Genomic DNA, 12808 nt, shown 5'->3' on the forward strand with positions numbered 1-12808 from the left:
GTCACCTGAAAAATTAGATGGTGATATTGATTTATCAAGCTTTCTATAATAGTGTAAAGCAAATAATTGTACTCTAGTGCAAGGCAGAATTCGAATGTACAGTGATAAGGGTACAGAGTACCAGGAAGGGAGAGATCGCATCTGACTGAAGAGATTTAGAAAGGATTTCAGGTTTCATGTTGCTGGCATTTGAAAAGAACAGCAAATGAATGAATGTTGCCCATAGAGCTATCTATCCCTGGGTGGCACTGAGAGAAAGTGCCCTAGAATTTGGAAAAATTGCAAACAGTGATATTTTTCCTGCATATACCATGAGCAGAAATAGAGAAGTCAAAGGGAGAAGACAGCCTGAGGGTGGGAGGAAGATGCTGAATTCATGTTTAATTGGAGGTGATGTTGGTACATTCAAGCGGGAATGACCAGGAGGCGAGGAGAGCATCGCCAGAGCTTGGGAGAAAGGCGAGGGCTGTGACTCTTGGTTTGGGTGACCCAAGCATGGGGACGCTGCATCCCACCCCTTGGAGCCAAGGCTCTAGAAAGGAATATCAAACGCAAGAGAGTAGTGAAGCAAAATGTCAAGGAGCAAGATGTGAGCCTCAGGAAGTACTCCCATTTGAAAGGCGGAAGGAGGAAGAGGACGGTGTGAAGGACACTGAGAAGTGCTGTCTCTTGGGTCTGAGCAAGACAAAATCAATAAGAGGGAGAGTGTGGAGGGTGTGCATTAACAGAAGGGAGAAGAAGACAATATGAAAAAGAAATGGTGTAGTTCAGAAGTCAAGCAGAATGGAGTAGCCTTCCTGGGCGATTGATCTGGGATTATCCGTTTGGAGTAGATCCATCCATTGCCACCAGGTGATGAAAACAGATGTCAGAAGAGAGATTAAATGGTGAGGAGGCATAAGCAGCCCATAAAGAATTAGAAAAGCATATCAGGGAAAGGAAGTAGAGAAAACTGGCTGGCGATGACGGCTTACAGGGATTCTTTGAAAAACACTGAGCAATATACACTCTCCAGGATGAGTTAACCTCATGGACCTGTAGATCAAATTTAAATGTAACTGAATCTTGGGGAAGATTGCCCCGGGCTGTCCTATGAACAAATCTGGCTGGCTTCTTCAGAACTGCCCCTTCGCTTTCTTGCCAAGCATTAAGTAGAATTTAATCTGAGAGAAATGGTTCTCAAGTTGACGTGGATTCTTCTTAGATGTAGTATTTTCTTTCTAAGCCATGCTTTAAAATTCTGTCACTGGCTTTGATGGTCTATTATCAGGCTAAGTACAGATATGTTTTGCCCTAATTTGCTTCCATCTTCAGCCCAAAATTACCTGGATGAAAAACAAAGTTGCTATCGTGGATGACCCAAGATACAGGATGTTCAGCAACCAGGGGGTCTGTACTCTGGAGATTCGAAAGCCCAGCCCCTATGACGGAGGCACCTACAGCTGCAAAGCAGTCAATGACCTTGGGGCAATGGAGATCGAATGCAAACTGGAGGTGAAAGGTATGACATCCCAGATCTTGTGTAGACTGAACTGAAAGAAACTCATTTAATTATTGTGCTTACTGCCAAATGCCAATTACTTGCCAACATTTTCTGGGGGAGGGGAGGAAGGAGGGAGAAGGTTTGGGGAGAGAAGACATTTTTACATTCTGAACTCACTCTTATTTGTGATGGCTACTTGATTTTGTAAGTTGACTTACTTTCATCTCTTGCAATTCTTGTTAACTAAAGCACTATTAATTTCAATGAATTGTGGTATGTGCACAGCATGGTAACAATGAATCAAGTCAAAGGGGTATTACTTTGGTGATGTAGTCCATCTTAGATAAATAGAAGCCTCATGTAAAAACGCATCTAATGAAACTGCAGTTGAGGAATTTAACTATTTTTGTGAAACTTTCTATGTATATGTAAATTTACTAATTTAGTATTTAATATTACACATGTAGAATTCAGCATACACATATTATAACCCATTCCTTTAAAAATCTCACTAGAGAATTTCCATTTGTAGGTATGCATTTCATTTATACTAGTTTTCAGAAGTGTTGCAGGTAATGTAAACCAAGAAAACACATGAAGATTTATGTGGTAGAAAAGTCTCAGTGTAATTGTCCTCTTAATCAATTTTCATATTAATTGAGTATAATTTGTATCCTGAAGTTTTTTTCTTGACAATCAATACCTTTTGGGATACGATGAAAACTCTTACAGCTGTCAGAGTCACCGTTAGGAGATAAGGAGTGACATGATCCTAATGTCTTTTCTCTCATTCTTATTGCATTATTTTGCCATTTTGTGATAACCAAAGTCTTTACTTTTCCTACCTCTCTATAATGAAGAAATTATCATCTAAAAGTCAGATATAACTTTATAAATATCTATTTTAGAAAAAACGTAGTAAATGCCTAGGGTATTTATGTAAACAATAACAACAACAACAAAAGAGTTTTTTAGTCCTAAATCTAGTGTAAATATAGTAGAGAAACTTCTCGAAAAAATTTTTTCCTTCTGTAACTTTAAAAAACCAGTATTCTCTCTGTTATGATTTTTGTCCATCCTCAGATAATACAGGATAGTAGATTCACAATTGAAAGAAAGAAAATTTTTAAGTTTTTTCCCTCTTAAATGTAAAGCATATAATATTCTTAGAAAATTTCAAACTTTACTATTGAGATAGTGGATACAAATTTAAATGTTGTTCTTTTAGCTATTTATTAGCTTTTTTTTTTTTTTCGGCTGTGCCACGTGGCACGTGGGGTCCTAGTTCCCCGACCAGGGAGCGAACCCGGGCCCCCTGCACTGGAAGCATCAAGGCTTAACCATTGCACTGCCAGGGAAGTCCTATTTATTAGCTTTAAAGGCAGATTAAGGTCATAGTTGCAAACACATCTGGTTTCTAAACTCCTTATTAGTTCCACGGTATTGTTGGTACTTACGTTCCAACACCCAAAAAACAAGAACGCAAAAATCAAAAACCCAATACCACTTCTGCATGCTTTGAAAATACCTGAATGTTGCTAATGATATAAAATGATGGTTTCAAAATGGTTCAAAATTTGGGGTCCTCCATAAGTGAATAATGTTATGCATATAAATGCTATATTCTTTCTAGTAATTGTATAGTAATTGAATTTAATAACATAAATAATGTATTCTAGTATATAAATTCATAATAAGATATCAACTGTGATATATTAGTAAAAGCTTTTGGTCCTAAAAAAGTAAAGCCACCATTATTTATCATCAGATTGTTATCTGATAATAGGTGACTTGAATCAAGTTAAGCTGTGAAAAAAAAAAAAAGTAAGACTGTCAACCGAGAATAAATAAATACTGGTGCAAATATTCTAATTCTGCAGTGATATATCAAGGAGTAAATTCCCCTGGACAACCAATCTTCCTGGCGGGGCAGCAACAGGTTTTATAAGTTCATATCCCACTGGATATTTCTTCTTTCCATTCCATTCCTCTTACATGAAATCGCACTTTGCATGTAAAGCTTGTCTTTCTCATTTGCTTTTAAATGTATTTCTTAGCAGCTCATGGCATACAGTGGTTATGCCATGAACAAGGAAGGCAAAATTATTCAAGGATATTAGGTAATATAGGAATAAGTGTTGTCAGAAAACTAAGGACCATACCACAGGTTCCCATAAATAAAGCCAGAAAGCCACATTTGAAGATGACCTCATTTTAGATATAAGGTTACCAAAATTTGGGAATCATTTGGCATTTCTTTAATATTTTCAAGTGTAGAGAGAGATGTTCTTCCTTTAAGATAGCTTCCAGTGTGGGTTCGTTAGATTCACGTTGAAGTTCGGAAAATTGAACATTTTTCCATTGCTAAGTTGTAGAAAAATTGTTCTGGGCATTTTTGATGGGGAGAGGACACAGATAAAAAACTATTTGGACTGGTTGAATCCAATATCTGGAAACTTTCATATTTAAGATTTTCCAATGAAAAATTCTCTAGTAGAATGTCTGTAACCCATCTATCCGTTGAACATTTTGGATAATTTCGTGGGACCAAGATTATTTCATATATTCATGAATTTAAAAGGAAAGAATATTCTAGGCTCCATTACTAAATGTATTAAGCGATAAATGAGTCCTACAGTATATGTATGATTGATCCCCTATTTGGAAGAGCAAATTAAGAGGTTCTCTGGGGCTAGGTGAACAACCTGATGTAAACTCTGATGACATAGACCCATGCCTGAGTTTACAATGTTTGCTCTCTGAATTTCTAGAGATAACATCAACTTTCGAAAGAGGAAAGAATTAGGACTCTTTCTTTAAAAGTTTTGTAGATTGCACGTATAGTCACTTTCTAGCCTGTTTTTTTAAGCCTTGCATTTAGTTAGATCAGTCATATATAGTCAGTTCAGAATACAATATTCTAGAATAGTCTAATTTCTATATCCACTTGATAATTTTGCCTTTTAGAATTTCAACATATATATATGTATACTAATGCTTTGTTGATTGTCCATGTTTTTCTGTTGTTGAAAAACACAATATATATATGTTGTAGGGGGGGTTTCTTTAGCTAATGGTTTGGAAACTGTTACCATAATTATTCACTTTACAGTCGAATTGGCTTTGCCACCTGTTCAGGCAAAGTGGTTGTGCATATTAATAAATGTTTTACCTATTAATGATCCTTTTGAAGTGACTGGATCCCAGCCCTTCATTCCGTGCGCTTCTATTTTCCTGTACTTTTCACCTGACTAAGGATTAATGAAATCACCTCATCATAATCGTGACCATAATTTCATCCAAGTACTCAACTTTGGTTTTAGCATTTTATTAATGCTTACAACATGTCTCTCTCTCTCTCTCTCTCTCTCTCTCTCTCTCTCTCTCTCTTTTCCTTAGTTGTAGCACAGTAAGGATTTTTGAATGTATATTATCATCTAAGGTAAGCTTTCATATGGTTTTGGCATATGAAGCTTATGACTGTCATAAGCCATACCAAGCCTGTGGAGTATGGCATGATTTTCATTATGCAACCCAATGAAAATAGGCTATTTAAACTCCCTAACATTGTAGTTTTAATGTGTATTTCAGTATCTTGCCATTAACAGCTAGTACTTATTCATCACAACAATCTTCTGTTGACATGAAGCAAGTTGTTGAATGCAGTAGAGCATGAATTAAAGCATTTAATGTAGATGAAAATGAGTGATACCCAAGCATTCTGAGCTCTTTGCATCAAGGAATGGACATGTACATAAGTGGCATCATTTCTACCAATATGTGACTTTTTTAAAAAAAAAAAAAGGAGAATGACTTTCCCAAATTGCATTAAAGAAGTTTTAAGAATGTTCAAATGGCATGCTGTTTTTGTCTGGATGTGAATTTATTAGCAAATAGTAAAACACTTCTCTAAAGGACCATTTTTATGGTTTCGTGGGTTCTCTCGTGAAGGGTACTTTTATTTTTTAAATATAATTCAGAACCATGGAGGGTAAGTGTGAAATATTAGTAGGTGTTTCTCTTACCTTCAGAAGGCATTGGACAGGTTTTACTATTTTTAACAAAATATTTCCAGTTTTTGCACTTTTGACAGTGTATGAATAGCCAAAGTTAAAGGAGTAGCTCCTTTTTTCTTCTCCCATGTGCTTGAATGGGAACTCTTTGTGCTTAATTGAAAGGAACATTAACAAACTGGAAACAGTTCTTCCCACTGATTTGTAACATGATTTGCATTTATTCTGCCATTCATTCAGAACACTTAAATCATCTATAGAGGAACCTCGAAAAGAGCAAATCAAAAACCACTCTCCAACTAGTGAGGAATTTGAGAACGAATAATAGCAGGGAACAAAGAACTGCTGTGAGTCTGCAGGGAACTTGCTTTTCCTTCTAGATGCCGAATGTTTTAGATTCTAAAGGTGCCAAACCCAGGAGAAGCTTTCCAAGTAGGGACTGAGTGAATCTTTGTAACTAACTGGAACATAATTAGTCACGTTTCCAGGCAGCTAGTCAAGAAGTCTTGTTTCAGGGATTTTTCACGTGTAGACGGTTTTGACTTTGCCTTTTCCTTCTTGTCCTTTCTAGGTGGTCTTTCCTTCTGCAGGCTCCTCTTGCAAGGTGTGCCTCCTAGCGTAATTGATTCATACTTGCGAGAATTGCACTCAAGCAATCCTGAGGAATACTAAGGGCCTGGGCACTGCCGCTCTGCTCACCACTGCTTTGAAATCGGGTTGCAATGAGAAAGCATTTTCTGTTTTGCTCCCAGGCTCCCAAGTGTGGTTGTTTTCTTTCCTCCTGATGTTGAAAAAGAAAAAAGATGTTTGCACAGATTGCTTAATTAAAAATTGCAGACAAAATCTCATTTGAAGTTAGCATTTTGGTCATTGTTGTCTGTGCTTGGTCACTGTACTTTCCAAAAAAAGCAAGCCATAGAATAAGCAAAAGCATTTATTTTAATTTAAAATAGTAGGCTCTAAATACTTTGTTTTCCCCTAGAGTAAAAAAACGGTACAATACACCGTAATAGAATCTTAAAAACGCATCTTTCTTTTGATCTAAGAGATTTTTCTAAGCAAAGAAGAGTTGTTTATTTCACACAACCCTACTTAACACCAGGGGATCTGTGCCCTTTTCCCCACTTAAAGTCATTACAAGACTTTTTAAAGCCTTTCAGACAAGTTTTCTCAACAGAAGGGAAAACGTATTCAATAAATGGTGCAATAAATCTGAAGTGTTTATGATGAAATGACACAGTATTCGTTTATGTGTTTCGGGTTTGCATGATCAGCCAGAAAGGATCTTGGGAGCCAAGATGCTACCAAACTCAGGCCTGACCCAAATCACGTCTCTGGCATAGCATCCTGGCCAAATCCACCAGAGTTCCTGCCAAGACAGCTAGTCACAGTGATGGAGAGCTGTTGCAGACTACAGAGCAGTTACAGATTTAGAGTTTGCTGATGGCCTCCATTCAAACTGATGAAAACCTTTCCCCAAATCTAGAAACTGAGAAACGTTCGTGCAAGCCTGTCATCTTTTTAGCAACATCCTTCACTCTTCCTGATGTTACAGAGAAAGTCTCCGTTAGGGAAGTGGAGTAGAAGGGGGAGTCAAGTACCGTACCATTATTGTTTTCTCCCTCACCTCCCTCCCTTTTGTTCTTTTGGCCTTTTGTTCTAGGAGCTAAATACATCCTGACCTACAGGGAGACCCACAGCGTCCTGGGACAGCATCTTAAAGTTTCTGCTCTGCTTTCTTTCCAGATCAGAGCTGGGAAGATGTGATGATAGCCAGGAACCTGGGTAGTAGTTGTGGGGCTCATAAAGGGAAGGAGTGAATGATCCAGGTAGTTGCAGTACTTTGGAGAAAAGCAAGGGAAAACTTGAGTTCTCGTCCAAACTCTGGTGGCTGCCTCTTTTTCTGTTTTGTTTGGTTGGTGATCTTGCCTTATGGCTGTTAAGAATATTGGCTATCACCCCATGTTCTCAGTTACCTTCAAAATAATAATGTGTGCCATTCCTGTGTAACACCCATGTTAATCAGGAAACCTGTTTACACATTACTGGCTGAGATATTTTACATAAGAGAAATCTGGCTAATCTATAAAGACGTGAAGACCGTATGTCCATGTGCAAACCAAACAAACAAGAGTGTGGCCCAACTTGTCGGCGTGGTCTCTGCAGCTCGCTGCTGGGTCAGGGCCTCATTGCAGCTGTGGGCTGGTTGCTTAACTCAAATACTCATTGACCGGTTTTGCCAAGTCATGCGCAATTTGTTATGCTTTTTATAAACATTGCGTAAATGCAACTATAGAGCATTTTTACAAAATATTGTTTCCCCAGTCATGAGTTATCCTCTCTAACTGTATTGTATGCTAGGTAATGTTATTTTTCTACATATGATGTCTCCTCATATTAAGGGTACTTACTGTAAAGTTCCCATGAGGAAGAAAAAGTCTATTTTGAAACTGCAAAGAACAAAAAATATCAGAAGCTGTCATTGCTATTAGCTTTCCTATAATTTTGTTCTAATTTTGTTTAAATTTCATTCTATTAAAGAAAAACATTATATCACAAAAATTCTTTTGGGGAACTAAACATACAACACTAAAAATTTTTTAAGCATTACACTATTTACTCACTTTAAAAGAAGGCTTAATGAATGTTTTCATCTAGATTAATATAGAAATAGAAAAAAACCCTACTAGTTCCAAGAAACATTGGAATAAGGCAATACATCCTTAACCCACTCACTTTTATTTTTATTTTTTAAAAATTTTATTGGAGTATAGTTGATTTACAATGTTGTGTTAGTTTCAGGTGTACAGCAAAGTGATTCAGTTATACATATACATATATTCATTCTTTTTCAGATTCTTTTCTCATATAGGTTATCACAGAATATTGAATAGAATTCCCTGTGCTATACAGTAGGTCCTTGCTGGTTATCTATCTTATATATAGTAGCGTGTGTATGTTAATCCTGATCTCCTGATGTTTCCCCTTTGGTAACCATAGGTTTGGTTTTGATATCTGTTAAGTCTGTTTCTGTTTTGTAAATAAGTTCATTTGTATCACTTTTTTAAAATTAGATTCCACATGTGAGTGATACCATATGTTGCTTGTCTTTCTCTGTCTGACTTACTTCACTTAGTATGATCATCTCTAGGTCCATCCGTGTTGCTGCAAATGGCATTATTTCATTCTTTTTTATGGCTGAGTAATATTCCATTGTATACGTGTACCACATCTTCTGTATCCATTCCTCTGTTGATGGACATTTAGGTTGCTTCCATGTCTTGGCTATTGCAGATAGTGCTGCAATGAACATTGGGGTGCACGTATCCTTTCAAACCACGGTTTTCTCCAGATATGCGCTCAGGAGTGGGATTGCTGGATCGTACGGTAGTTCTATTTTTAGTTTTTAAAGGAACCTCCATACTGTTCTCCATAGTGGTTGGACCAATTTACATTCCTACCAACAGTGTAGGAGGGTTCCCAGGGTTCCCTTTTCTCCACACCTTCTCCAGCATTTATTGTTTATAGACTTTTTGATGATGGCCATTCAGGTATCTGGTGATACCTCCTTGTAGTTTGGATTTGCATTTCTCTGATAATTAGCGATGTTGAGCATCGTTTCATGTGCTTTTTGGACATCTGTCTTCTTTGGAGAAATGTCTATTTAGATCTTCTGCCCATTTTTTTATTGGGTTGTTTTTTTGTTGATATTGAGATGCATAAGCTGTTTGTATATTTTGGAGATTAATCCCTTGTTTGTCACTTCATTTGCAAATATTTTCCCCCATTCTGTGTGTTGTCTTTCATTTTGTTTATGGTTTCCTTTACTGTGCAGAAGCTTTTAAGTTTAATTAGGTCCCATTTGTTTATTTTTGTTTTTAATTTTATTACTCCAGGAGGTGGGTCAAAGATGATATTACTGCCATGTATGTCAAAGAGTATTCTGCCTATGTTTTCCTCTAAGAATTTTATGGTGTCTGCCCTTACATTTAGGTCTTTGATCCATTTTGAGTTTTATTTTTGTGTATGGTGTTAGAGAATGTTCTAATTCCATTCTTGTACATGAAGCTGTCCGGTTTTCCCAGCACCACTTATTGAAGAGACTGTCTTTTCTCCATTGTATATTCTTGCCTCCTTTGTCATAGATTAGTTGACCATAGGTGCATGGGTTTATTTCTGGGCTTTCTATCCTGTTCCATTGATCTATATTTCCGTTTTTGTGCCAATACCATACTGCTTAACCACTCATTTTTAACTTGATTTCTGAAACATTCTATTCATCTCAACAAATGAGTTCGTGAATGTCTGATGTGTGCATGGCACTGTGATGGATTCAGCTAGGAACTCAGTGAGAAATAAGCCACTTCCTGCCTTCAAGAAATTGATAACATACCACACTACTCCCCACAGGGAAGCACATACACAGAGCAGCCTGCAGGCGTAAGAGAACACCGTAAGGACTCAGAAATCGGCTAATGTGGTTTATGTATTTGTTATTATCAATGCATGTATCACACTAGGCTGGAGTACAGGACATGCCACATGATTTTATTTTTCTAAATCAAATTAACTATGACTCTGAGCTCCCCACTAGCCAGAGAGATTGAGAAATTCTCTCCGCCCTCCTTCTGGGTCCTATCTCAGGCCCTGGGCCAACTGGAATCTTTCTTGGTGCCTAGAAAATGGAGAGAAGGAAAGGCCTCTGGTCTTCAGGCTATACTGGTGACTGCAGGATGCCTATGGTCCAACCCAGTAGAGTCCAGCCAAAGACAAGTGACTCTGAAACTTCCTTGACAAGTGTGGACCTGCGCTCTTTCAACCTCCAAGGCCACAGCTTGGCTATTTACCTACTACCTTTTTTTTTTTTTTTTTTTTGGTCACGCCACACAGCTTGTGGGACCTCAGTTCCCCAACCAGGGATAGAACCTGGGCCCCATGGAGTGAAAGCGCCAAGTCCTAACCACTGGACCACCAGAGAATTCCCTTTATCTGCTACATTTAAACATGTTCTTTGTGGGGAGACTGGACGGTTCTACCACTTAGTATTAGCCTTGGACCTGGGCAAGAGGGACCTCTATATTTTCAAGAGCCTCACTCTGGCCCTCCTCTAGCCATATCTCCCTCCACAAAGTAGGGAGGCCATGGAACCAAGGGGACGTGCATACTTAGCACTCTTATGAACCGCCCCCCGTTCTTGCATACTGCACCCAAGTCCACTTGTAAAGACTTTGTGGGCCTTTTCCTGGAGTTCAAACCCCCAAGGAAGAACCAAGTGGCCAGAATATATACCCCGAGGCCCAATGGGTAGCCTAGAGGCACCTGTTTGTCAGGGAGTTGGGGTGTGGAGGATGTGACTGAGCTTGTGCATGAGGCCGGGCATCTGCCTGTGTGCACCTGCGACCCCTCATGGTGCAGGAGGGAGCAGGGCGGAAAGCACAGGGAGACCTGAGCCTCGGTGGGCCACGATATTTTGGCAAGCATCTCTGAAGACTTTGATAATTCTACATTCAAATCTAGCCTTCCAGGTCATTATGAGGGTATCCCCCCAAAAAACTGGAGGATACAACTATTTTATTAACCATTGGTTAGCTTGATTTATAACTTCTAAACATTTATGTACGTGAGCTATAAAAATGAGGGGGTCAGCCAGCCCCCAGCTACCTCTGTTCCCTTTCCTGGTCCCCTCCTCACTCCCCTTTACCAAGATCTCTCTCACCTCTCCACTATCACCACTTCTCCCCTGACTCCAGGCCTAACCCTCCATCTCCTTCCTCATTTCAGTTCCTTTGAATGGAATTCTAGAAATGCAAATTTGGCCTTCTTTTCCTAGGAGTAGGAGTAGCATAAGGAATAAGAAAACCAGACAGTCTCCTCACCAACTCTCCCTGTAATATTACTTGATTCTAAATTGAACTCTGTCTTTATTTGCTTATTTTAGCTGGGTCATTAATTACCATCCTTGTACCAAAGATTTAGCTGATTGCTACGTGTAGGTATTTATGTAATCCTTTGTAATTAAATTTTGATAGAATGGACGAGAGAAACAAACACACTAATGGAATGCCCAATTCTCCTGATTCTAAGGACTGTCATCACCCTCTTAAACTCACCTGATGATCTCTCTCTGTCCCCAGATGCACTGGCTGGAGTAGCCTCTGGCCTAGATAAATATTTTTCTTCTATCTGGAGTCGATTACTAGGGACAAAACACCAGGGAGGTGACAGGGCAGTTAAACACTCCCGGCGGGGGGGGGGGGGGGGGGGGTGGTCACTCAGAGTGTGGCTTGGGGATACTGGCAGACTCACATCTTTAAAGGCAAAAACCTTGCACTCGAGTGCATAATTGACCATAACTTCTTCTTCTCCCAAGGGATAGCTTTAGAGAGAATGTCTCTCTTTTTCATAGATAAGCACTTACACAGCTATCCACAGGCAAGAGATTTCATCCTTCCAGCCTTCTCCTCTCACCTTCATCCTAGTCTTGGAGACCAAGAAAATACATTAAAGATATTATACACTAATTTAAAAACATTGGCTTGGGCTTCCCTGGTGGTGCAGTGGTTGAGAGTCCTCCTGCCGATGCAGGGGACGCGGGTTCGTGCCCTGGTCTGGGAAGATCCCACATGCCACGGAGCGGCTGGGCCCGTGAGCCATGGCCGCTGAGCCTGCGCGTCCGGAGCCTGTGCTCCGCAACGGGAGGGCCCCGCGTACCGCAAAAAAAAAAAAAAAAACAAAAAAAACCAATAAAACATTGGCTTAAAATTTTTTTAAGTTAATAAAAAAAAGAAGAAAGAAAGAAAAAATAACTAGGCGTTACCAGCAACACTGGCAAAGAAAGGAGCCACTATTCAGACTTTGTAATGCATCCGTCTTGGGCAATTGGGATGAGGAATAATTGGAAGGGAGCCACGTTTCAAAATAAACCAAAGCTGATTTGAAGTCATGTGGTCATTTGGAAGATTCCAAGCACTAGAGAGCCAAATGATGTATCCCCTGCAAGCTATGGGATAAAGTGCCATTGGACTGGTCACCCCAGCCTCATTCCTGAGTGTCCAAGGGGGCTCACTGTAAACTCAGTTCTCATTCCTGCCCTGGGCAGTACCACTGAGCTAGAGGCAGGTAGGGTAATAGTGGAGGTTGTCAAGAAGGGACAGAGCCTCTCTATGTGGGGTTATTTTTATGTGCTTCTTCATAGCTCCTAGCTAAGGCTCAAGAAACATTATCTAGCAGTAGAAGCGGGAGTTCATCGGTGAGACAAGTTGTTTCCTGGGTCTTTCCATGACTGTCAGGTCTTCATAGTGCCCAGCGTGGA

General features: G+C 39.4%; 1 protein-coding gene across 4 annotated transcripts in view; it reads left to right on the forward strand.

Moving 5' to 3' along the window:
* MYBPC1 (myosin binding protein C1) overlaps window positions 1–6320 on the forward strand; it is a gene marked incomplete at its 5' end in the record, with an annotated part of 95502 nt that extends 89182 nt beyond the window's left edge. For all 4 annotated transcript variants that reach the window (XM_082850050.1, XM_082850052.1, XM_082850051.1 and 1 more), the window contains 2 exons: window positions 1315–1501; window positions 6068–6320. In XM_082850050.1, coding sequence (XP_082706176.1) covers window positions 1315–1501; window positions 6068–6168 — 288 coding nt within the window. In that variant the 3' untranslated portion in view covers window positions 6169–6320. The remainder of the gene's footprint in view (window positions 1–1314; window positions 1502–6067) is intronic.
* Between the last annotated feature and the right edge of the window lie 6488 nt (window positions 6321–12808).

Source organism: Leucopleurus acutus (genome assembly GCF_964270905.1).
Source record: "Leucopleurus acutus genome assembly, chromosome: 11".
In the NCBI taxonomy this organism is placed as follows: Eukaryota; Metazoa; Chordata; class Mammalia; order Artiodactyla; family Delphinidae; genus Leucopleurus; species Leucopleurus acutus.